The following is a 23,104-nucleotide window of genomic DNA, read 5'->3' as shown; positions in this document are numbered from 1 at the left end:
GAGTTATTTGACAGTTGACCTGGCAGAGTGACCATCTTGTGTGTCATTGTAAATCCTCATAGCTACCGGCACAAAGGACAAAGCCAAGTCTCATACAGTTCCACCTGGAGTAAATTAATCTATAATGGTTTCCCCTCTTGCTCAGCTGCCCCACCCACTATCTCCATATATGGAGGGTGTGGGAGGGATTTGCCATGATGCCGTCCAGATTTCTCTTTGCAAGCACCTTCGCCTCCTCCACTCCCTCCAATGAGGTCCGAACAACAGAGCCCGCCTTCCTCACCAGCCTGTTTTAGATTGTTGGTGTCCCCTGCGCTGTGTGCAGCAATCCCAAAGAAGAGAACACTGCATGGCCATAACAGAAACAGACAGAACTTCTCAGGAGGAACAGCCTGCTCCTCCCCTTGCTATGAAGTGCAACTGCTACCGCGGTGCACTCCAGGGAACTTGTTGTTGTCCACAATCTCCGGAACCTCACCATGATGCCTACGCTAACGCGGGTACCAGAGGCACCGTCTTGGTCGTGCAGTAGTCCACCATCTCCTTGGTCTTGCTCTAGCTCTGAGTTTAACTTTGTGACTCCACAGTCACAAAGTCCCGGCTTCACCACACTGTCTCATCAGTGTTGTCACCCGTGCTGCAGCTATCCACCATGTATCTCATGTTCCATCAGATTCTGTTGTCTGCATGGTGTTGGTCCGGACGAGCTGACACCTTAAAGGGCCTATTCATACTCCAGTAATAGGTGATGAGGTGACCACTGATATAGGTGTATAAAGAATGAAACATCTATATACCGTTATGACAGGGAGGTCCTGCGCATACAGTTTGACATAAAGTATTTTTTAACATTGGTTATAAACTGTGATCATAAAACATACAATAATAAAACACAAATATTTCTATCAACCACCGAAACGGTTTCTTTGGTCGTCACCAAAACTCCAGTATGAATATGAAATGGGTACAATGCACCAAAACACAATCTGAACCCTGGCTCAATGGATCCACTATGGGTCTCTCAGCGCACCTCTCACTTTTGACCCCCAAAACAGCTCTACTAAAAACCAGGGGAGACCGTGCTTTTACTGTGGCTGCCCCTAGGCTCTGGAATAGCCTTCCTCTTCACATCAGACCCGCCCAGTCCATTGAGACTTTTAAGTCACTGCTTGAAACCCATTTTTTCGACCTAGCTTTTAATCACAACCCAGTTTAATCGCCAACCTTTTATTTTGAGCACCTCTTACCTTAGTGCCTATTATATTCATATACCCACTTGACACTGATGTATTGTTTTTATGTATTGTTTTTATTTTATTGTATTGCTGTATTTTTTATTTATTTTTGTACAGCACTTTGGTCGATGACAATCATTTTTAAATGTGCTTTATGAATAAAGTTTTATTTGATTTGATTTGATTTGTATGAATGCACTTCTTGGTGTGGCGAGGATCAGGGTTGGAGGAGCAGTGATGCAGCTAACCTACATAGGCTCTGACCCCACCACTGTGTGTAGTATATGGCAGCTAATGCTCCCTCTGGCTGCTGTAGGACCACAGCTGCTTAACTGCTGCCGACGGGCTTGGCCACAATAAAAGAAACCCACAAACTCGCTTGTGGGTTTTGGTGTCTTATTGTTCTGTTGGACATTTGTGCGTGCGCACGTGCGTGCGTGCATGTGCGTGCGAGTGCGTGTTGCGCTGTATGTACGCTCCCCTTTAACTCATTACTTTTGGTTGGGTATCATTGCTAGCTCAGGGATTCCTGTGCACATTAGTGAACGCATGAGCTCTCACGGGGCAGACTAGTCTACGTGTGTGTGTGTGTGTGTGTGTGTGTGTGTGTGTGCGCGTGTGTGTGTGTGTGTGTGTGTGTGTGTGTGTGTACACAAGCGCTCGTTCGCTCTGCCCCCCTACGACTACAGCCCCTCTCCCATTTTTTTCCAGCCCCATAAGCCAGCATGGTTACATGGTAGCAGCATGGGTGGACCGTGGATTGACGCTCTGTTCCTCAGTGCTTTCCTGGCGGTGGGATGTCTGGGCCTGACCCCCCAGGCTCAGAGGTCCACGGAGCCCCATGAGGACCCCCGGACCCCCGACCTGGGCCCCAACAGCAGCCAGGCCAGCCTGCAGTCCGCCCTGGACCTGCAGCCCATGCCCCTGAGGGTGTTCAGCGTGGACTACCACCACGTTCAGGCTCCATTCGAGATAGTGCTGTGGATCATGCTGGCGTCGTTGGCCAAACTGGGTGAGACTTGCTCTATACTGTACTGTATGTCTGCTGCAGATTAAAACCCGCAACGGGAGCCCTTTAAGGGGGTCATTTTGGCTACATTTGTTATACCCTCTAAAGAGTTAAATTAACCCCATTAGTGATGTGTGAGTATATACATAAACAAACAAACAAACACACAACACATAACACACAGCACACACGCACACGCACACGCGCACACACACACACACACACACACACACACACACACACACACACACACACACACACACACACACACACACACACACACACACACACACACACACACACACTCTAGTATACTGTATATTGTATGGTTCTCGTGTTTTGCATGAGACAGACTGACACAGAGATGTTGTGCATTTATAGATAGATGTTCATGTACTTTTATGTGTATATATATATATATATATATATATATACCATACGGACCCCGAGGAGTCCTGTCGGTAACAGGTACGGTCGCCCACTACTCTACCTATAGCTGTAAATAATAAACATAATTCATGTTGGTGATTATATAAAAGGTATTATCATATTAATGTATAATTGTTGACTTCACTCCAATCCACTGGGCATAATAATAGCATGATGATGCAATTACAAAACATGGGCTACATGGAAGAAATGTGTTTCATAAAACTATAGTGGATTATTTACACAGCACCGAAAGAAAGCAGTCAGCATCTCTGTCTCAATCTCATGTTATTACATGAGTACAGTTACTATAAAATCAAATAGGGTGGGAGGGAGATACTAAATTAACACTTTTCGCAGGGGCGAGTTGGCAAAGGGGCGAGTTGTTTGGTATTCGTCCTGTCAGCTGTATTGATTATAAAGTTTGGTGCTTTATAATGTAATTAATGACTCACAATTCCTTTCTTTATAGGGTTATATCATTAGTAGTTTGTTGTTGTCAGCTGTGAGCAGAGTGGTGCTCGGTTTGTATACCGCGGCAACTATCACCCGGTTTTCTATCAATGGGTGGGAATCCCTTTTGGTGTTATGTTATACTTTAGCTATTGAAAAATAGCCGATCTATACAGAACTTGCAGATCTGCTATTTTTGAAAAATCGGGAAAATGTGCGTCAAATTTTTGAATATATATTCTTTCAGTTTTTAACTCAAATCTTTGCTTCTGGAGGGTCCCTGCCTGGATCAACACATTTTCAGATGGGGGGTCGGCGGCATGTTATACATATAATTTTTGGGGTTCTTGACATGAAATATTGAGCACCACTGATACAGAAACATGAGGTTTTTCAGGAAAAAAAATACCTTTTAAAAAATACATTCTTTTAATTTCGACGTCAGGCCTAAATGGGATAAAGGGACAAAATCCTGTTTAATCACACCATGGATTGGTCTCAGTAGCCGTCTACTGACCTACCAAGATCTCAGCAGCTGCATTCTGTGCGTTGATCACGGCTACTGCCCTTGTCCATAACCTCAGTCTTAACCTATAGCCTCTCGTAGCCAGCCTTCGTCTGCCTTTGCGGTGCATATTGCCCCAGATTAAGTCTTGCCCCTCTCAATTGTGGGAGGACTTCACGGCCCGAAGTGGTGACGAGCCAACCAGATTCGTCTGGAACCATGAGGCTAGAACCAACCAGGGCCCAGTATGCAAATATGCAGGAAAAACATCTAATCCTGAGAGGGACGAGACTAATATCCACGCAGTGATATTAGTATCGCTATGCGAGGATAGTCTTAACCGGCAACCTAAGTCCCCTAACCTCATATCAGTCTTAACCAGCCACGTACGTCCCCTAACCTCATATCAGTCTTAACCGGCCACGTAAGTCCCCTAACCTCATATCAGTCTTAACCGGCCACGTAAGTCCCCTAACCTCATATCAGTCTTAACCAGCCACGTAAGTCCCCTAACCTCATATCAGTCTTAACCGGCCACGTACGTCCCCTAACCTCATATCAGTCTTAACCAGCCACGTAAGTCCCCTAACCTCATATCGGTCTTAACCGGCCACGTAAGTCCCCTAACCTCATATCAGTCTTAACCGGCCACGTAAGTCCCCTAACCTCATATCGGTCTTAACCGGCCACGTAAGTCCCCTAACCTCATATCAGTCTTAACCGGCCACGTACGTCCCCTAACCTCATATCGGTCTTAACCGGCCACGTAAGTCCCCTAACCTCATATCAGTCTTAACCAGCCACGTAAGTCCCCTAACCTCATATCAGTCTTAACCGGCCACGTAAGTCCCCTAACCTCATATCAGTCTTAACCAGCCACGTACGTCCCCTAACCTCATATCAGTCTTAACCGGCCACGTACGTGTCTCTGTTCCTCTGTCAGGGTTCCATTGGTCGGGCCGTGTGCCCGCAGTGGTCCCGGAGAGCTGCCTCCTCATCATGGTGGGCCTGCTGGTGGGCGGGGTCATCTACGGCGTCCGTCACTCGGCCCCGCCCACTCTGAGTGCCGAGGCCTTCTTCCTGTTCCTGCTGCCGCCCATCGTTCTGGACGCTGGCTACTTCCTGCCGGGGAGGCTGTTCTTCGAGAACCTTGGAACCATCCTGTGGTAGGAATGGATGTGTGTGTGTGTGTGTGTGTGTGGAACCATCCTGTGGTAGGAATGGATGTGTGTGTGTGTGTGTGTGTGTGTGTGTGTGTGGAACCATCCTGTGGTAGGAATGGATGTGTGTGTGGGGGGGAATCGAACCTAGGACCTTCTAGCTGTGCCGACTGTGCCACCGCACCCTGAAAAAACTATACCCCACTAACGAAGAAGCTCAAAGGAAAGCTCATATACCCACGCAGTGTGTCCTGTGTGTCCATGTCTCCATGCAGGTATGCCGTGCTGGGAACTCTGTGGAACGTGCTGGGCATCGGCCTGTCCCTGTACGGCGTGTGCCTGCTGACCCAGGGCTCCCTGGGCGACGTGTCCCTGCTCCACTGCCTGCTGTTCGGGTCCCTGATCGCGGCCGTGGACCCCGTGGCCGTGCTGTCCGTGTTCCAGGAGATCCACGTCAACGAGCAGCTGCACATCCTGGTGTTTGGGGAGTCTCTGCTCAACGACGCCGTCACGGTGGTGAGGAGCAGTATAATTATACCACAGCCATGATGGCTATCTTTATTTCTTTTGCCACGGACATGCGACATCTACCACTGAGGAGGGGCACGGTTTAATTAATGTTGTATAATGTTTGGCATAATTGGGGGAATATTTGGACGTCTCTCGTGCTTCGTTATAGTTGTGATTTCCACCAGGCCCAAGGCAGAGGGCAGAGTTTAGGTTCGCACCCCTATTCATGTGTATCTGGCTGTGTGTGCACGACTAATCTCAGAAATCACCCATGAGGGAGCAGTAGCTGCCACACACACAGTGGTGGGGTCGGAGGTTAGCTGCACTATACCGCTCCTCCAACCCTAGATCCTCACCACACGGACCCCACCAGCGCCAAAATGTCTGTGCATGCAACCATGCAGTATATAGGCCAAGGAAGGAATAACATGTCGAGGGGCCTCTATAGCAGTGATTCTCACACTTCCAAGGACCCCACAGTTCACTATATGCATTATATAGGCCACGGACCCCCGTAACTCTGAGAGTGTGCGGTGCCGTTTGCACACCATCAAGAGTTACCAATCCTTTAGCTCTGGACCCCCTGGGACCCTCTCAAGGACCCCCGGGGCCCCCCTGACCCCACTTTGAGAACCACTGCTCCATAGAGTGCACCAGCTGTATACCTCCAGATGTGCTTCCATTGCTGACCCTCTAGGGGGTGCCACAAATGTGAAGAATTTTACCATGGGTCGTAGAAACAATATTTCCCTCATGCAGCTTCCATGAATCCTGATGACTGCAACCCACGACTTACATATTAGGTAGTCATTTTAGTAGTAGTAGAATGGTAGTAGTGGTAGTATTAGTAATATTAGTGGTAGGGATAGTTCATGGTAGTAGTAGGTAGGTAGTAGTAGAAGAAGTCATAGTAGGCTACTATCTATAGTACTTCCTCACTCATAATTGGTACAATTTGTATGTAGCCTACTCGATGGTGTCTCAGAGGAGGGCTGTGGACAGTTCTGAAACCTAAAAGCCTATAGGCTACCAGTGACATCATTGATGCAGGGATTCCGAGCTAATAGCAACTGCAGGCTTCGTCTTCCTGGAAAGTTAGCATGCTATAATAGAAGCCATTGTTCCCGCATTAATACAAAAAAAAAAAAAAAAAAAAAAACGATATCTATGTCATTGGTCGTCTGAAACACAAAGTTGAATGTACAAAAATGATAGCATATTATAACGTACATTAGTGTGGACGTAGTTGAAAATGGGCGAAGTGCAGGTCCTTTAAGTATTTTGTACCTGAGCTCTTTTTAAAGCACGGCTAATCGTCCCTGTGTTTCCGTCTCTCCTTTTCCTCCAGGTTCTTTACAAGCTGTTTGAGTCGTTCCTGCGCCTGCCGTCCGTGTCCGGCCTGGACGTGTTCATGGGGGGCTGCAGGGTGGTGGTGGTGGGCCTGGGGGGCCTGTGCGTGGGGCTGTTCTTTGGCCTGGTGGCTGCCCTCACCTCCAGGTTCACCTCCAGAGCCCCCGTCATCGCCCCCCTGTTTGTCTTCCTCTACTCCTACCTGTCCTACCTGACCTCCGAGATGCTCCACCTGTCTGGCATCATGGCGTGAGTGCTGCTACTGTGTGTCAGTGCTAAAACATCACACCCGTGTGAACTGAGTGGTGCAACTCCCCTGCCTCTCTCTCTCTCTCTCTGTAATTAGCAGGCAACAGTGCAACACTATCTCTCTCTCTCTCTCTCTGTTTCTGGAACAACAGCACCACTTTTGCCCATACTGGTACTCAGTATAGTGACGTGCCTGTTCCCATATTGTCTCAGCATAGTGACGTGCCTGTTCCCATATTGTCTCAGCATAGTGACCTGCCTGTTCCCATATTGTCTCAGCATAGTGACCTGCCTGTTCCCATATTGTCTCAGCATAGTGACCTGCCTGTTCCCATATTGTCTCAGCATAGTGACCTGCCTGTTCCCATATTGTCTCAGTATAGTGACCTGCCTGTTCCCATATTGTCTCAGTATAGTGACCTGCCTGTTCCCATATTGTCTCAGCATAGTGACCTGCCTGTTCCCATATTGTCTCAGCATAGTGACCTGCCTGTTCCCATGTCTCAGCATAGTGACCTGCCTGTTCCCATATTGTCTCAGCATAGTGACCTGCCTGTTCCCATGTCTCAGCATAGTGACCTGCCTGTTCCCATATTGTCTCAGCATAGTGACGTGCCTGTTCCCATGTCTCAGCATAGTGACCTGCCTGTTCCCATATTGTCTCAGCATAGTGACCTGCCTGTTCCCATATTGTCTCAGCATAGTGACCTGCCTGTTCCCATGTCTCAGCATAGTGACCTGCCTGTTCCCATATTGTCTCAGCATAGTGACCTGCCTGTTCCCATGTCTCAGCATAGTGACCTGCCTGTTCCCATATTGTCTCAGCATAGTGACGTGCCTGTTCCCATGTCTCAGCATAGTGACCTGCCTGTTCCCATATTGTCTCAGCATAGTGACCTGCCTGTTCCCATATTGTCTCAGCATAGTGACCTGCCTGTTCCCATGTCTCAGCATAGTGACCTGCCTGTTCCCATATTGTCTCAGTATAGTGACGTGCCTGTTCCCATGTCTCAGCATAGTGACCTGCCTGTTCCCATATTGTCTCAGTATAGTGACCTGCCTGTTCCCATATTGTCTCAGCATAGTGACCTGCCTGTTCCCATATTGTCTCAGTATAGTGACCTGCCTGTTCCCATATTGTCTCAGTATAGTGACCTGCCTGTTCCCATATTGTCTCAGTATTGTGACCTGCCTGTTCCCATATTGTCTCAGCATAGTGACCTGCCTGTTCCCATATTGTCTCAGCATAGTGACCTGCCTGTTCCCATATTGTCTCAGTATTGTGACCTGCCTGTTCCCATATTGTCTCAGCATAGTGACCTGCCTGTTCCCATATTGTCTCAGCATAGTGACCTGCCTGTTCCCATATTGTCTCAGTATTGTGACCTGCCTGTTCCCATATTGTCTCAGTATAGTGACCTGCCTGTTCCCATATTGTCTCAGCATAGTGACCTGCCTGTTCCCATATTGTCTCAGTATTGTGACCTGCCTGTTCCCATATTGTCTCAGTATAGTGACCTGCCTGTTCCCATATTGTCTCAGCATAGTGACCTGCCTGTTCCCATATTGTCTCAGCATAGTGACCTGCCTGTTCCCATATTGTCTCAGTATTGTGACCTGCCTGTTCCCATATTGTCTCAGTATAGTGACGTGCCTGTTCCCATATTGTCTCAGTATAGTGACGTGCCTGTTCCCATATTGTCTCAGTATAGTGACCTGCCTGTTCCCATATTGTCTCAGCATAGTGACCTGCCTGTTCCCATATTGTCTCAGTATAGTGACGTGCCTGTTCCCATATTGTCTCAGTATAGTGACGTGCCTGTTCCCATATTGTCTCAGTATAGTGACCTGCCTGTTCCCATATTGTCTCAGCATAGTGACCTGCCTGTTCCCATATTGTCTCAGCATAGTGACGTGCGCTGTGACCATGAAGCAGTACGTGGAGGCCAACGTCTCCGAGCACAGCAACACCAGCATCCAGTACTTCCTGAAGATGTGGAGCAGCGTCAGCGAGACGCTCATCTTCATCTTCCTGGGCGTGTCCACCATACAGGACGTCCATATGTGGAGTTGGCCCTTCGTCTGTTCCACGCTCCTCCTCTGCCTGCTGTGGAGGGCCACAGGTAACTAAAACATTGTTTAAAGGAGCATTCAGTGATTTGGAAAAACCCCCGGTCCGCCTCGGTAACAAGATGTGCACATGCACACGCTCTACAGTGGGGGGGGACACGACAGGCCAACAGCACACACACCAAGGCCCGCCCCCGCTCGATCATGATTGGCGGAAGGCACCTCTCTATCCTGATTGGATGAAGGCTGGGCCACCAATCCAAAAATTAAACCTAAGGTTTTTTGACCCGAGGGGTTAACTGGGGCCAGGGAGGAACTCCTTGGATGGTCAGCACACTCTATAGTAGGGAAGATTATCACATCAAATCAGGGCACACCCAGATTTACAGCTTAGCCCATCCATGAGATTTTCTACATGCCCATTTTGCTGAAAAATGTGTAGAGAAACATTGCTACGGCTGTTGCTGTGAATACAGCATACGGTGGATTGAACTGACCAACCAACCATTCTTTTTGGAACATATTGTTGTGCACATGTATGTTCTTTTCCAGCAATGCCATAATTCATACCGATTTACTCGGTACATACTACACTAACATAGTCTTCTATGGTTGGCTGTTCTGAATGCATCTTCATTCTGGGGCTGGTGGTGGGTTATAATAACCCGAGCTGACAGTTGAATGAGCGGTACACTGAGCTGGTCTGGCCTATACTGTCCACTGTCCAGGGGTTCTGCTGCTGACAGCTGTGGTCAACAAACTACGGAGGAACGTTGTGACCTTCAGAGACCAGTTTATCATCGCCTACGGTGGCCTGCGAGGGGCAATCTGCTTCTCCCTGGTCTTCCTCATTGACGACTTCCCCAAGAAGAGGCTCTTCATCACAACAACCATCGTAGTCATCCTCTTCACCGTGTTTGTCCAGGTGAAACGCACACACTTTTGTTAAACACTTCCTTAATGTTAACGAAGTCCACACCCACAACACCAGAGGGAGTGCAACAAACCATGTACAACCCAGATTCGGCACAAACAAGGGACTACATTATTTTCGCTCCTATATGCCAACAAAATGTGGAACGCCCTACCAACAGTCATTAAGACATGTAAATCCCTTGACTCCTTCAAAACCGCTCTCAAAGGGCACCTACAGACCCCCCCATTTGTTTATTTTCCCTTTTTCCCTCCTTTATGAGGAATTCCTGTTCTGTTCTGTTCTTTGGCTATATAGAAGTGTATATTTGTACGTCTCTAAATGTTTTGGTCATGGTCTAATGAAAATAGAATCTAGAAGAATCTAGAAGCTCACAACAGACGCATCGAGACGGTAACCGGAAGGCTCACTCCAAAGCGCCGGGGCGACTGTGTTTTGGGGTGAACGTTTTGGTATTCATCACGACAGGTTTAGCTGGGAGGTTGTAGATCTACTATTTACGGTATTGCTGAATTTCTTTTAAAATAATGTTTTGATTGTTTTATATGGTTAATGAAAATGAACAAAAACATACATTTATCATCATCATTATTCTTTTTATTATATTATTATTGTTATTTGTATAGGCATAGCATAACGATAACAGGAAGTTCACAAATTTGGAAGGTTCAGGACAGCAGGGGTTGACTTTTTGAGGCTACATTTTCCCATTCACTTCGCGGGCACGGAAGTCACTTGTCCGAACCACGAGCACACACACATTTTAAATCAACTAACTGTAAGTTGGTTTTAGTGAAGATATTACATACAGATAATAATATTAGATGAATATAGGTTTACAACTTAATATCCCTAAAATGTCTGCATGTGATCTTACATTTCATGTTTTCCAAATGCAATGCATAGATTGGTCCTATCCACGCACTTAGCAAACTGATCTTATCTGCATTTAAACTTGTATAGCACTATATAGTCACCCAATAATTAATTCCTTAGACTTAGACTCAGATATTGTCTTCTAGTGTCATATCCATTTGAAAGTTCTGGCAGAAATTGTGTGTTAAGTAAAATATTGCCACTTTTCCACAAGATTCACACAGACAACATTCTCTAGAGTGGCCGGATGGCAACCGCAAGGTTTGCAGTTCGAACCCAGGCTCCTCAAGAGTTAGTGTCGAAGTGTCCTTGAGAAAGACAATGAACCCCAAATTGCTGGTGTGCTGGTTGGTGCCATCGGTGTGTGAATGTGTATGTGTGAATGTATAATGCACTATCTATGTAAAGCGCTTTGGATAAAGACGCTATATAAATGCACCATTTACCATTTATGTGTGTGTGTGTGTGTGTGTGTGTGTGTGTGTGGGGGGGGGGGGGCATCCATTTCCAACTTGCATCATTCCAAGTAGGCCAGTCAGTACCCATCGGGCACCGCTGTATAGAGGCTCCAACGGGCACCGCTCTAGTTTTATTAAATACACGTTTTCTGCCAGAACTTTCAAATGATATGAAACTATAGTCTCCGAATTGGGTGAGTACACATGCAGTGCTCCAAGTTTAAATGCAGACTAGGTCAGTCTGCTAACCGTACACGGAGAGGACAGATCAATGGCTGTGTATTTAGAATACATGAAATGTATGTAAGATTACAGACATTCTAGGGCTAACAAGGTTAACAGAAGTCCATGGATCGGCATGCATACTTGTCCATCGTTTTTTAATTCATATTCTTGATTTGATTTTAAAACATGTTTTAAATGTTTCATTTAAGCATCAAGCTATAAGATTGTTCGCTGGTTTAGCACAAAGAAAGACTTGATGATGGCCAGTATAGACATTTAAAATAAATAAGTGACGTGGTGGTTTTTCCCTTTGAAAGTAAAGAAATACAGAATAACAAGAGATTCTGTTCTGAGAACCATTGCAGTATTACTAGTACTACTAGTATAATATGCCATGTTTGTATGTGTGTTTTCCAGGGAATGACCATAAAGCCGTTGGTGGAACTGCTGGATGTTAAGAGGAAGAAGAGAGCTCTACCGTCAGTCAGTGAGGAGATCCACAGCAGGGTGAGACACAGCGCCCCGTCACTCACCACCACTTTCAAAATGTCAAATAGATGTATTTCATACCACTTTACTGTTTAATTAACCACTTTGAAATACTTTAATAATACTAATACTTTGAAATGTTGTAAACAAAATAGGGAAGATATATAGCAGACCAACAAGCTCACGACGTGTTGCATCGTGACTGTGAGTCTCGTGAATCGTGAGGAACGTTTGGATGTTTAAAAGTCCAATGTAGCCTGCAGCACGTCGTGGGTTTGATTCCTGATCCCGACGGCTTTATAACTTCACTACAGTATATCAATAAAGGCCAATAAACATCCCAAAAATAAATCTTTGAGAATAATGTTTGATGATTTTTGCGTATAATGAAATGGCCAGACAATATTATAATGTCCTTGCTTTTGCATTACGTTCACAAAACACCTTCAAATGACGTGCAAAGAGACGAGGCATAATACAATCTGGGAACCCATCTAGGCATAATATGAAAAGGAAGAGGCTTTTCATTTAATAAATACAAATAAAAATAAAATCTCTAAATGAAAATGTTGTATTCCGTAGAGGATTGATTGATTGATTGATTGATTACTTTGCAGATTGTCCTGTAAGGAATACAGAATGATTATATAAAAACATTATTCAGTATTAAATGGAATGCAAAACCATGTTTTACAATTTAGGTACCCTAATTATATTTTTAGTATTAAAAGGCTTTTTTTAGGAGACAAAAATTTCAATGGCATGATGAAACACTAAAACTCAGAAGCTGTACTGCAGTGCCCTCTATCGGCACAGTGTCATTTTTTTAGAAAAATAAAACAGTAACATGCAAGTATTTAAATGGTTGACAGACTGCATTGACATTAGTATGCCTGAATGTGTTGGAAGCTTTAAAAAAAACCAGTACAAAGGAAGTTTCTAAAAGTAACTGTAATGGTATGACTCATTAAATTGGCTGTATTTTGCGTGTCTTAAGTACCAGGTCTTATTCCCTAACTTGAGTAAACTAAAGACTTGGAGGCGTGATCAATGCCATTTGGCTATTCTGAGTGGCCAAAGAGCATTGATCACGCCTCCAGGTCTTTAGTTTACTCAAGTTAGGGAATAAGACCTGGTACTTAAGCACGCAAAATACAGCCAATATTGTGTACTAGGGATGGAGCTCGAAACCCGATACCCGGTAAACCTCGATAACAAGCTTAAGGAGTACCCGGTATCAATAAGCTTTGGGCTTATCAAGCCTGTTATCGAGCATAGCAGCCCTTGACGCCATGATTAAACAATCAAGACAAGGGGCTGTATTTTGTGTGTCTTAAGTACCAGGTCTTATTCCCTAACTTGAGTAAACTAAAGACCTGGAGGCGTGGTCAATGCTCTTTGGCCACTCAGAATAGCCAAATGGCATTGACCACGCCTCCAGGTCTTTAGTTTACTCAAGTTAGGGAATAAGACCTGGTATTTAAGACACGCAAAATATAGCCCAAGAGGTGCAAGAAATAAATCTAATCACCCACACTGGCACAAACATGTCGTCGGTCTAAAAGTGTATTCATTGATACGTGCCAACCAGCGCTGCCCGAGTAAACAAAATTACGCTTTTACAGTTTACAGTTTCTTCAATATTATTTTTAGGAAAATATGTTCAGAATTTGTCATCTCACTTCTTTCGACAAAATAATAGAAAATGCTCGATTAGTATAGTGCTAAAAACTGTTCCCCTGTCCACAAAATCACCTGTTAACCATGTTGTTGTGATTATAAAATCACAACAATAAATAACAATACAATGATAAACACATTGTGATACCCGTTATATTGTGTTGCGTCTATAAGCTCCTGGACCACCTGCTAGCAGGCATAGAGGATGTGGTGGGCTACTGGGGACAGCACTACTGGAAGGACAAGTGAGTATCACAGATACAGTCCAGTCCACTAAAACAGACCAAATGATTGAGAGTTATAATTACATGTACATGTAAAGTAAATACAACTAAGAGCACATACAACTTACAAGAATGGCTATTTTGAGTGTCACTGTTATGTCTACGTATATACCTTCTGGACATGCTACAGCAAATGCATTCTGGACCAAATGGAAGACAGACCATACCAAATCATGTCTAACAACAAATACAAAATACAAATTCTTAGATTGGGGGTTCCAGAGGTTTCATGTTTTGGGTCCGTGTCCTACCCACAAGTACCAACAGATGGCAGCAAATATGTTTTCAAATGTATAGCACTATAAGCGATGGCTTCACATGCAATTATTAATCATACTGCAAAGTCAGGAGTATATGGACAGAGTCCTTATTAGCCAAAGTTAGAATAGTACCTTTGGTACCATTGGTATCAGATACTTGTAATGCCTACGTCTCTAGACACAGCTCGGTAGCCTACTCTTCTAGGCTGACTCACAAAGAGAAGGTTAGAGGAAGTTCCATTTTTTTAAACAGGTAATGCTTGATTTATACTTAATTGCATGCCATGTTGTGCACCACAAATATCACATTAGTATCAGACTATAGTATCCACACTTCAATCAAGAATAGAATGTGATAGAACAAGGATCTGCAATAGGGAGAAAATGTTAAAAGTTAATTATCTTAGAGATGGAATATGAAAGTGGGATTTGGAGATGTATATCTATATCTGAGCCAGGACAGAATGGCCTATAGGGGAGATGTTGCGGGTTTATACGCTTCAGGCAGTACTACTTTTAAACCTGTAGATGTCCTATATACCTGACACCAGGTTTCTCAATAGAAGTGCACCCCCAAGGCCCAACCACTGCAGATGTGCTTATTAGTATTGTAGTAGCATGATCTACCATTCAAGATCGTCTAAAAAAACCCAACATTGAATTTGTTCAAATAAGTTCCAGATTGCACTGCAGCCAATGTTTGTTATTAGCTGACGGTCTCTTATAGCGGTGACTTTCTTATCCGTTTCTACATTTCTATATCTTATCCTACTGTATTTCACTCTATCTGCATGTGTACCTGCCCTGAACCGGCGTGAGGTTTGAGCAGTTCAACAGGAAGTACCTCCGTCGCTTCCTGATCCGCGAGGAGCGCCAGGCTCGCTCCAGCATCCTGCGGGTGTACGAGGAGCTGGAGAGACGCGACCACGTGGCGAGGGGAGACGAGGAGGCGCCTCCTTCATCGTGAGGAAAACAGAAACAGCCCTCTAGGATTTAACCTAGGCCTGAAAAAAACGTTGCGATTTTTCAAAAATAGCAGACCTATAGATCTGCTATTTTTCAATAGCTTTAAAGTATAACATAATGCTTAGTTAAAATAACCGAAAGGAGTTCCCGTTTTAGAATGGGTTAACCCATTTCGACCTGATACCAGATTCTATACAAATGTCTTCCAAAACCTGACCTGTTTTCAGAAAAACTTATGTTTCTATCAGTTGTTCTCAAACTATTTCATGTCATGGAGCCCCAGAATTATATGTAATTATTAGCCACCGACCACCAATCTGAAAATGTGTTGTTCCATGAAAGTAATTGTAACTTGCATCCCTAGATGTATGCTACTGCATAGTGCATATGTTTCAGTCTGAATGCATTATACAATGCGTAAATATGAGCCCTGTGTATACCACTGTATGTTCTCAGTGTTATATTACTCAGAAGAGCGTACAAATGGAACCAAATGTACACAAATGTACAATTGTACTGTACATTTACCATACATATAATCCGAACCAAAGCACTTTACAATGTGCATTACATCCAGTCTCACACATTCACATTGCCGAGGAAACCATGCATGGCGCCAACCTGCTCTTTGGGAGCAGTGTTAGGGGTTCAGTATATATATAAATAGATAAATATGTATATAAATAGACATGGACTAACTAGACACAGGTGAAATACAACAGACAAATCAACACAGGGATTGGCTGGGAGAGTCTTTCTCAAGGACACTTTGACAGTAACACAGGTGGCTCCTCAAACTAGTTCTATAGAGGGTATGCGCGCATCATCATCATCATACCTGGGAGTTAGACAGGAACGCCTACTGAGTGGCAAAAAATTACTTTCTGGCCTTGACAGCCCATACATCCAAACAGAAAAGTCTGAAATCTGATTGCATTAAACAACGCTAAGCGATGCTAAACTCACCTTTCCACTCGATTTGATACTCACTTTATGCATGTATTTGTCACGGTTCGAGTCAAGACAGTGTAGGAGGACCCAAGTGCAAGATGAGAGGCAGAGGCAGCTCAGTTCAAATGAAGATATTTATTATCAAGCCTGATGAGCAGGCAGTCAAAACAAAGAACAAGGAGTACAAGGGGAAACACTAAACTGGGAAAACTAGGGGATCTGAAATACAGGGCAAACGAGGAGTCAAGGAACAAGATACTATCACGAATACTCACGGTGACAAATAATAACGAACCAACGGAGAACTGAAAACACAAGGGCATATAAATAGACATGGACTAACTAGACACAGGTGAAATACAACAGACAAATCAACACAGGGATTGGCTGGGAGAGTAACAGGACACAGGTGGGGAACACTACACTAATCACAGGGTTAGACAAGGCAGGTAAACATGGGCAACACAGGAAACCAAGAGACACTAGAACTACAAAATAAAAGGTTGACAGTGCAAGGCAAAACTGCAACTAAGACACGAGGAAAATACAAAACATCAAGATCACAGGAAGACAACAGAAAGGTAAAACAATAACAAAAACCAAGAACAGGGTACACAAGAAAACATGACACGTCACAGAACGTGACAGTATTATTCAGCACTTGGTAACACAATGTTAAGAGTTAATGTTTTTATGATGTGATGTCACTCAACCAAGTTACTGTAAATCTGTTCTATCAGTGTATGTATTGTACACCTGTACTTGGAGATAAACTGTTTCTTAAAATGAAGGGATCTCATTGGCTTCTCCTCTCTCCTGATAGACATGACACTCGCTCACAGAGCAGGCCCCTCCTCCCAGAGGAGATGGACAGCATCAGACGCATCCTGTCCCGAAACCTTCACACCTTCAACAACAAGGTAAACATAGTAACAAGTATATTTATTCCCATTACTGCATTACTGTATTGCACTCTGGTTGGACGCCACTATTTATTTCATTGTCAAAGTATTTGTATACTATGTGCAGTGACAATACATTTAATCTAATCTAATCTAATACTACAACCTTCACACCTTCAACAACAAGGTAAACATACTATAACCTTCACACCTTCAACAACAAGGTAAACAATAAACATACTAAAACCTTCACACCTTCAACAACAAGGTAAACATACTACAACCTTCACAGTTCACACCTTCAACAACAAGGTAAACATACTAAAACCTTCACACCTTCAACAACAAGGTAAACATACTAAAACCTTCACACCTTCAACAACAAGGTAAACATACTAAAACCTTCACACCTTCAACAACAAGGTAAACATACTAAAACCTTCACACCTTCAACAACAAGGTAAACATACTACAACCTTCACACCTTCAACAACAAGGTAAACATACTAAAACCTTCACACCTTCAACAACAAGGTAAACATACTAAAACCTTCACACCTTCAACAACAAGGTAAACATACTAAAACCTTCACACCTTCAACAACAAGGTAAACATACTAAAACCTTCACACCTTACAACCTGAGTCAACATATATATAGTCTTGGCTAAATTTGACCAGGATCTTCACACCTTCAAACCAGTCTCGGAGGCGTTTAATGTTTGATGTTTATTTAAGTCATATTTAGCGGAATTCTGACGTCATTTCTCCGTTCATTGTCAATGGCAAATCTTGAAAACATTATACTTGCCCTCTACAACTATAAAAATGTAAAATTAAAAACACCTTAAATATTGTATTTTTTTCATAAACAGAGAATCTTTCACTCAATAGGAGCTGCTGCTGTCGCAAGCTGATGATGTCATATGTCCATGTGGTCTAGCCCTATGGAATGTATGAAGTGGGTATAGGCTAATAAAAAAACAACTATGCTTCCTAAGGATAATATGAGCATCAAAGCAATATTTTATATATTAGCATGTGCAATGCATTCCATATGTTCCATAGGGCTGGACCACACATAGACATATGACATCACATCAACTTGCGACAGGAGCCGTTCCTATTGAGTGAATGATTCTCTATTTATGAAAGAAATACAAATATTTTTATTTTTATTTTTAGTTAGAGAGGGCAAGTATAATGTTTTAAGGCATATTTGTCATATTCATATTCCTTTTAAAAAAGTATATCAAGATCCAAGCCGGAACACAATTGATCGATTGATTATTAAGAAACAAAAATCACACCCGTGCGAAGTGAGGAGTGCTCTTATCATCGCACATCATTCATCATACATCATCTCATTCCGGGCCAATCACAATTTGCGTCCTCACCTTCGTCGTCAATGTTTCTGTCACGCATTGTTTGTGTTTACACAAACACTCAATTGTCCACTCATTGTCAATGGAATTTAATGTTTGTGTCAGGACAAAACTTGGGTTGTACACACACCAAAAGCTGGACATAGGAGGGGCTATCTATCGCCCCTCAAAGATATAGGCTCTGAAAATGCACACGGTGCAGATGGCTGGGCCACGAACGCTTTAACGATTTTCAAGTGGGCCTTGATCCAGAAAAGGCTTGAGAAGCACGCTACGCTGTGACATGATCTCCTGTGTGTTGGTTCTCCTCTGTGACATGATCTCCTGTGTGTTGGTTCTCCTCTGTGACATGATCTCCTGTGTGTTGGTTCTCCTCTGTGACATGATCTCCTGTGTGTTGGTTCTCCTCTGTGACATGATCTCCTGTGTGTTGGTTCTCCTCTGTGACATGATCTCCTGTGTGTTGGTTCTCCTCTGTGACATGATCTCCTGTGTGTTGGTTCTCCTCTGTGACATGATCTCCTTGTGTGTTGGTTCTCCTCTGTGACATGATCTCCTTGTGTGTTGGTTCTCCTCTGTGACATGATCTGCTGTGTGTTGGTTCTCCTCTGTGACATGATCTCCATGTGTGTTGGCTCTGCTCTGTGATGTGTTGGTTTTGTAGCAGACCCCAGCCTACAGCAGACACACCTTCTACCAGGACCCCTTCACTGACCGGGTCAGGAAGCCACTCCGCAGACACCAGAGCCTGGGAGAGAGATTCCCATGCAACACACACACACAATGGACACAGGTACGTGCGTGCACGCACACACGCACTGGAGTACTTATAGTTATATACAGTGTTCTAAGCAGACCTTTAATGCATTATAGACATTGGCTTCATACCAGTAGAACATATTACAGCCTTTGTGCTGCAGGCTTACTGCAAGTGTGGCTGGAATCATTTGAGGTCATTCATTGTCTTAACTCGTGGAATTGTGGTGAAATGGAGAACGTCACTTATTTTAATTTTATGTTTTTTTTTTGTGGCTTTTGCCTTTATTTTATATTATGGAGGGACAGACAGTAGGCTGACAGGAAATGGGGAGAGAGATGGGGGGAAGACATACAGTAAAGGCCGTCTGGATCGGGAGTCGAACCCACGGCACACTAGCCTGGCTAATAAGCCAGACCGAATCAGCCGTTGTCAAAGAAAAATTGCCTGCCGGCGGATTACGGTCTGGAGAGGCTCAATTGTACGCCCATTTCCTACACCAGAGAACTGGTGTGGCCAATCGGGACACTGTATGCAATATGGGCGGGCTTTGGTACAGTGACGTTCAATGCTTGAGACCTTTGACTGACAGTAGCTCTGACCAATTGCGTCAAAGAGAAAATGTTTCAACCCGCCCCCCCCCGGGAAACAAGATCCATACACAGCATCTCCAGACTCAAATACCACACGACAGTGTGATTTGAGTCTGGCTTATTAGCCAGGCTAACGGCACACTGCCAGACTGGATTACCAGCCAAGGTGCCTGGACCACTGAGCCATGGCCCAGGCCAAGAACGTCACTTCTTAACAACATTCATATTTAAGCGAAAGAATGCAAGTTGTGTAAACTAGTAGTTCTCAAACTTATATTAATGACAAGGACTCCAGACAGATTTAACAGTGCAAAAAGGAAAATAGGAAAGCAGCGAAAATAATACTGGCCAAAACCAGAAAAAGGACAAAAATAAACGCTTTAGCAAACACTAATGAACATAACCCAACTGGATAAGAACTCTTTTCAGGCAAGGCCCTGTAACTCTCCCTCAGGGTAGTTGTCTGTGTCATTGCCCACATCTAACTGTCCGTGCAGCCTCCCTTAAATAGTAGTGGATCACTGGATCCTACCACAGGACACAGAATCAATTACATTTATTTTCAAATACTTAATTATAAATAATTTCAGAAATAACCCCTTTGCATAAAAGTAACCTAAACATTTCTAAATATGTGTTACAATTAAACAAATTAAAATAACTTAAATACCCAATAAACACCTTACTCAAAAATACAGGGAATGCATTTGGCCCATTTCTGATTACGGGAAATGTCACCAGCAGTGCAGGAGAGACAATTAGCAAGTTAAAACATTAGTCATTGCATGTTATAAAGCAGTTTGAATGGGTGTGTATATGTAATTATGTATATAGGGCACGTGTCAGACTAAATATTTAAAATAATAGCAATATATTTTAAAACACTTTGAGAACCACTGGCATGAATACACGGCTCAAGTGGAAGTGGGACATATTATTTTAATGCAGAGAAAAGGTGCATCGCTTAATGGAATGCTTTTCATTAAAAAAACTTTCAACCAGCTCTTGCACAAAAACGTTAAGGCAATCTCTGTGAAAGCTCATTTGAATATCACAGAAGTACATCAAATTGCACCCATCCCTCAAGAACCAAATATATCTGTGTTGAAAGTACTATCAGTGCAGGAAGAGGAGACTAAAACAGTGTTTACTGTTATTCATGTTTTATCATTCATGTCTTTTTTTTATTTGGAATTAAATTCTACTAATATAGTATGCTCACAGCTCACAGGTTGCTCACTGGAAAGGGAAGGGACTTCCCAGCATGCTTCGGGATGCACACCCTCCAATGTTTAATTGTTGTCGTTATTGTTGTTATTATTTAATGGCAATGTGTTGGGGGTTTTGAAGTCAGTGACTTATTTCCATTGTGGTCCTTGGGCTGAGAATGTGTCAATATGAGGCAGAGTGGTAATTAAAGTGAGTACAATAAATTGTTTTATTTAGTTCAGCTACGTCTACTATGTATGGCCACTCCCTTGAAATTATGGATCAATCACAATTACACAAATTAACCACTTCTGGGCAATTCTTGGTATTTTGGCAGAGGGAACAAAGACGGGGACGAAGGTTTAAATATTTAACACAAATAATCTAGATTTTTACCAGTCCTTGCTGTATAATGTTTGCTGGTGTGTGACAGGGAGAGGATGGGGAGTTGAGTGCAACGCAGAGGGGGAGGACAGGACTCACTCGGTCTCACACAGGTACAATCACTATGCCTGCACACTATGACTGATTTATACTGTACCCGGGTGCGCATCATGTAAAAGAATAGCCATTTTAGATGAGACAACTCTGGCATACAACAGAAAGTCTTTTACTTTTCACCCTACATTCGTTCATAAATGTATACTGTAGGTATTATTTCAAAAAGCAAAAGTTAAGGCTTACTTACATTCTGTACAATTTAAAGCAGCCAAATGATTAACTTTTGTGAACAAAACATTATTTCAACCAATTTGTATGGTCGAGATTAGAGAATGTACAAAGATATTTAACACAACAAATATAACTTACACCACCTTTAAGTTCCCTGTGTGTTTATGTCATGAATCACATTTTTTCTCCTTCTACTTGTCTAGTCTGCTCCATGAGCCCCCCAGCCCCGGCAGCTCAAGTCCAGGCCCGGTTGGCCGAACCGGACTCCCCAGCCCCAGAGAACCAGACCCTCTCACAGCAGCAAGCCACCGCAGCCAGAGCTCCCAAGAAGCAGCTCAGCTTTGCTTTGGAGAGCGAATAACAGGGCAGGCATATGACATGCATTTATTTTAAACGTACACTGTTCATTTGATTGTATCCTGATTAAGGAAACTTAAATCAGAGTGTTTATCAGTAATTGAAAGGCTAAGAAGAAAGCTAGCGGTGTTAAACAGGTAGAATTATTTTCAACTTTCCTTTCAGTTTTTTCAAACAAACACACTGCATGTGTCTGATCAAAGTTGCAATGATTAACACACATGAATGTTTTAACCTACTGCTACAACGCAGAGATTCAAATGCAACTCATACGCGTACAGAGAAGAAAGAGGGTAGGAGAGAGGATGTCAAATAAAATAGAAGTTATAAGTACCTCATATTCATTTTAATATCCTAGAGTTGCAGAGTGTGAAACTAGACGTGTGTCATGGACATTATTCAATTAAAGTTGATTAAACCATTTGGGCTGTAGTGTGTGTGTGTGTGTGTGTGTGTGTGTGTGTGTGTGTGTGTGTGTGGGGGGGGGGGGGGGGTGCATGGTGTGTCATGGGTCTTAGGGTCACTGGCATCTGCAGTCTAATTCATTTTCAAAGGCTCTCTAAGACTAACACTCATTTTAGAAATGCCTGCCTGTCATCAATGCACACACACACACACACACACACACACACACACACACACACACACACACACACACACACACATGCACGCACACACTTGCTTACACTCATTGTACACATATATATAGCATGCATACACACATAGACATACTAGCATCACAAGATTCACAACACACTTACATTCACAGACATAACATAGGCTACTACATATCGATACTGGTAGACAATACATATGAGACACGCACGCACGCTCATGCACGCGCACACACACACACACACACACACACACACTCACACTCACACACACACACACACACACACACACACACACACACACACACACACACACACACACAATACTCACATTCACACACATACATAACATACTGTACATAGACACAAACAAATAAACTCACAAGCACACACACACACACACACACACACACACACACACACACACACACACACACACACACACACACACACACACACACAGGGGTGCAGGGGTAACCGGACCAGGCTAGGCTTACAGCCTCCTAAAATAGCTCCTGTCCCC

The 23,104-nt window shown here is 43.6% G+C and overlaps 1 protein-coding gene and 1 long non-coding RNA gene across 2 annotated transcripts in view; both read left to right on the top strand.

The window, feature by feature from the left end:
- Positions 1 to 23,104, top strand: part of LOC308322782 — a 486,306-nt gene that overhangs the window by 191,476 nt on the left and 271,726 nt on the right. The window lies entirely within an intron of this gene.
- Positions 1,980 to 21,971, top strand: LOC308322851 (sodium/hydrogen exchanger 2-like; the record flags this gene model as incomplete). Its single annotated transcript, XM_080774340.1, has 13 exons — positions 1,980 to 2,247; positions 4,575 to 4,797; positions 5,067 to 5,307; positions 6,650 to 6,900; positions 8,806 to 9,023; positions 9,699 to 9,895; positions 11,881 to 11,970; positions 13,807 to 13,877; positions 14,996 to 15,139; positions 16,917 to 17,013; positions 19,044 to 19,172; positions 21,372 to 21,435; positions 21,814 to 21,971. The coding sequence occupies 13 exons, from the start codon at positions 1,980 to 1,982 to the stop codon at positions 21,969 to 21,971; spliced, it is 2,151 nt and encodes a 716-aa protein (XP_080630466.1).

This window comes from Protomyctophum bolini (genome assembly GCF_963924005.1).
Source record: "Protomyctophum bolini genome assembly, chromosome: 10".
Lineage (NCBI taxonomy): Eukaryota > Metazoa > Chordata > Actinopteri > Myctophiformes > Myctophidae > Protomyctophum > Protomyctophum bolini.
This window is presented reverse-complemented; position numbering and strand designations above follow the sequence as displayed.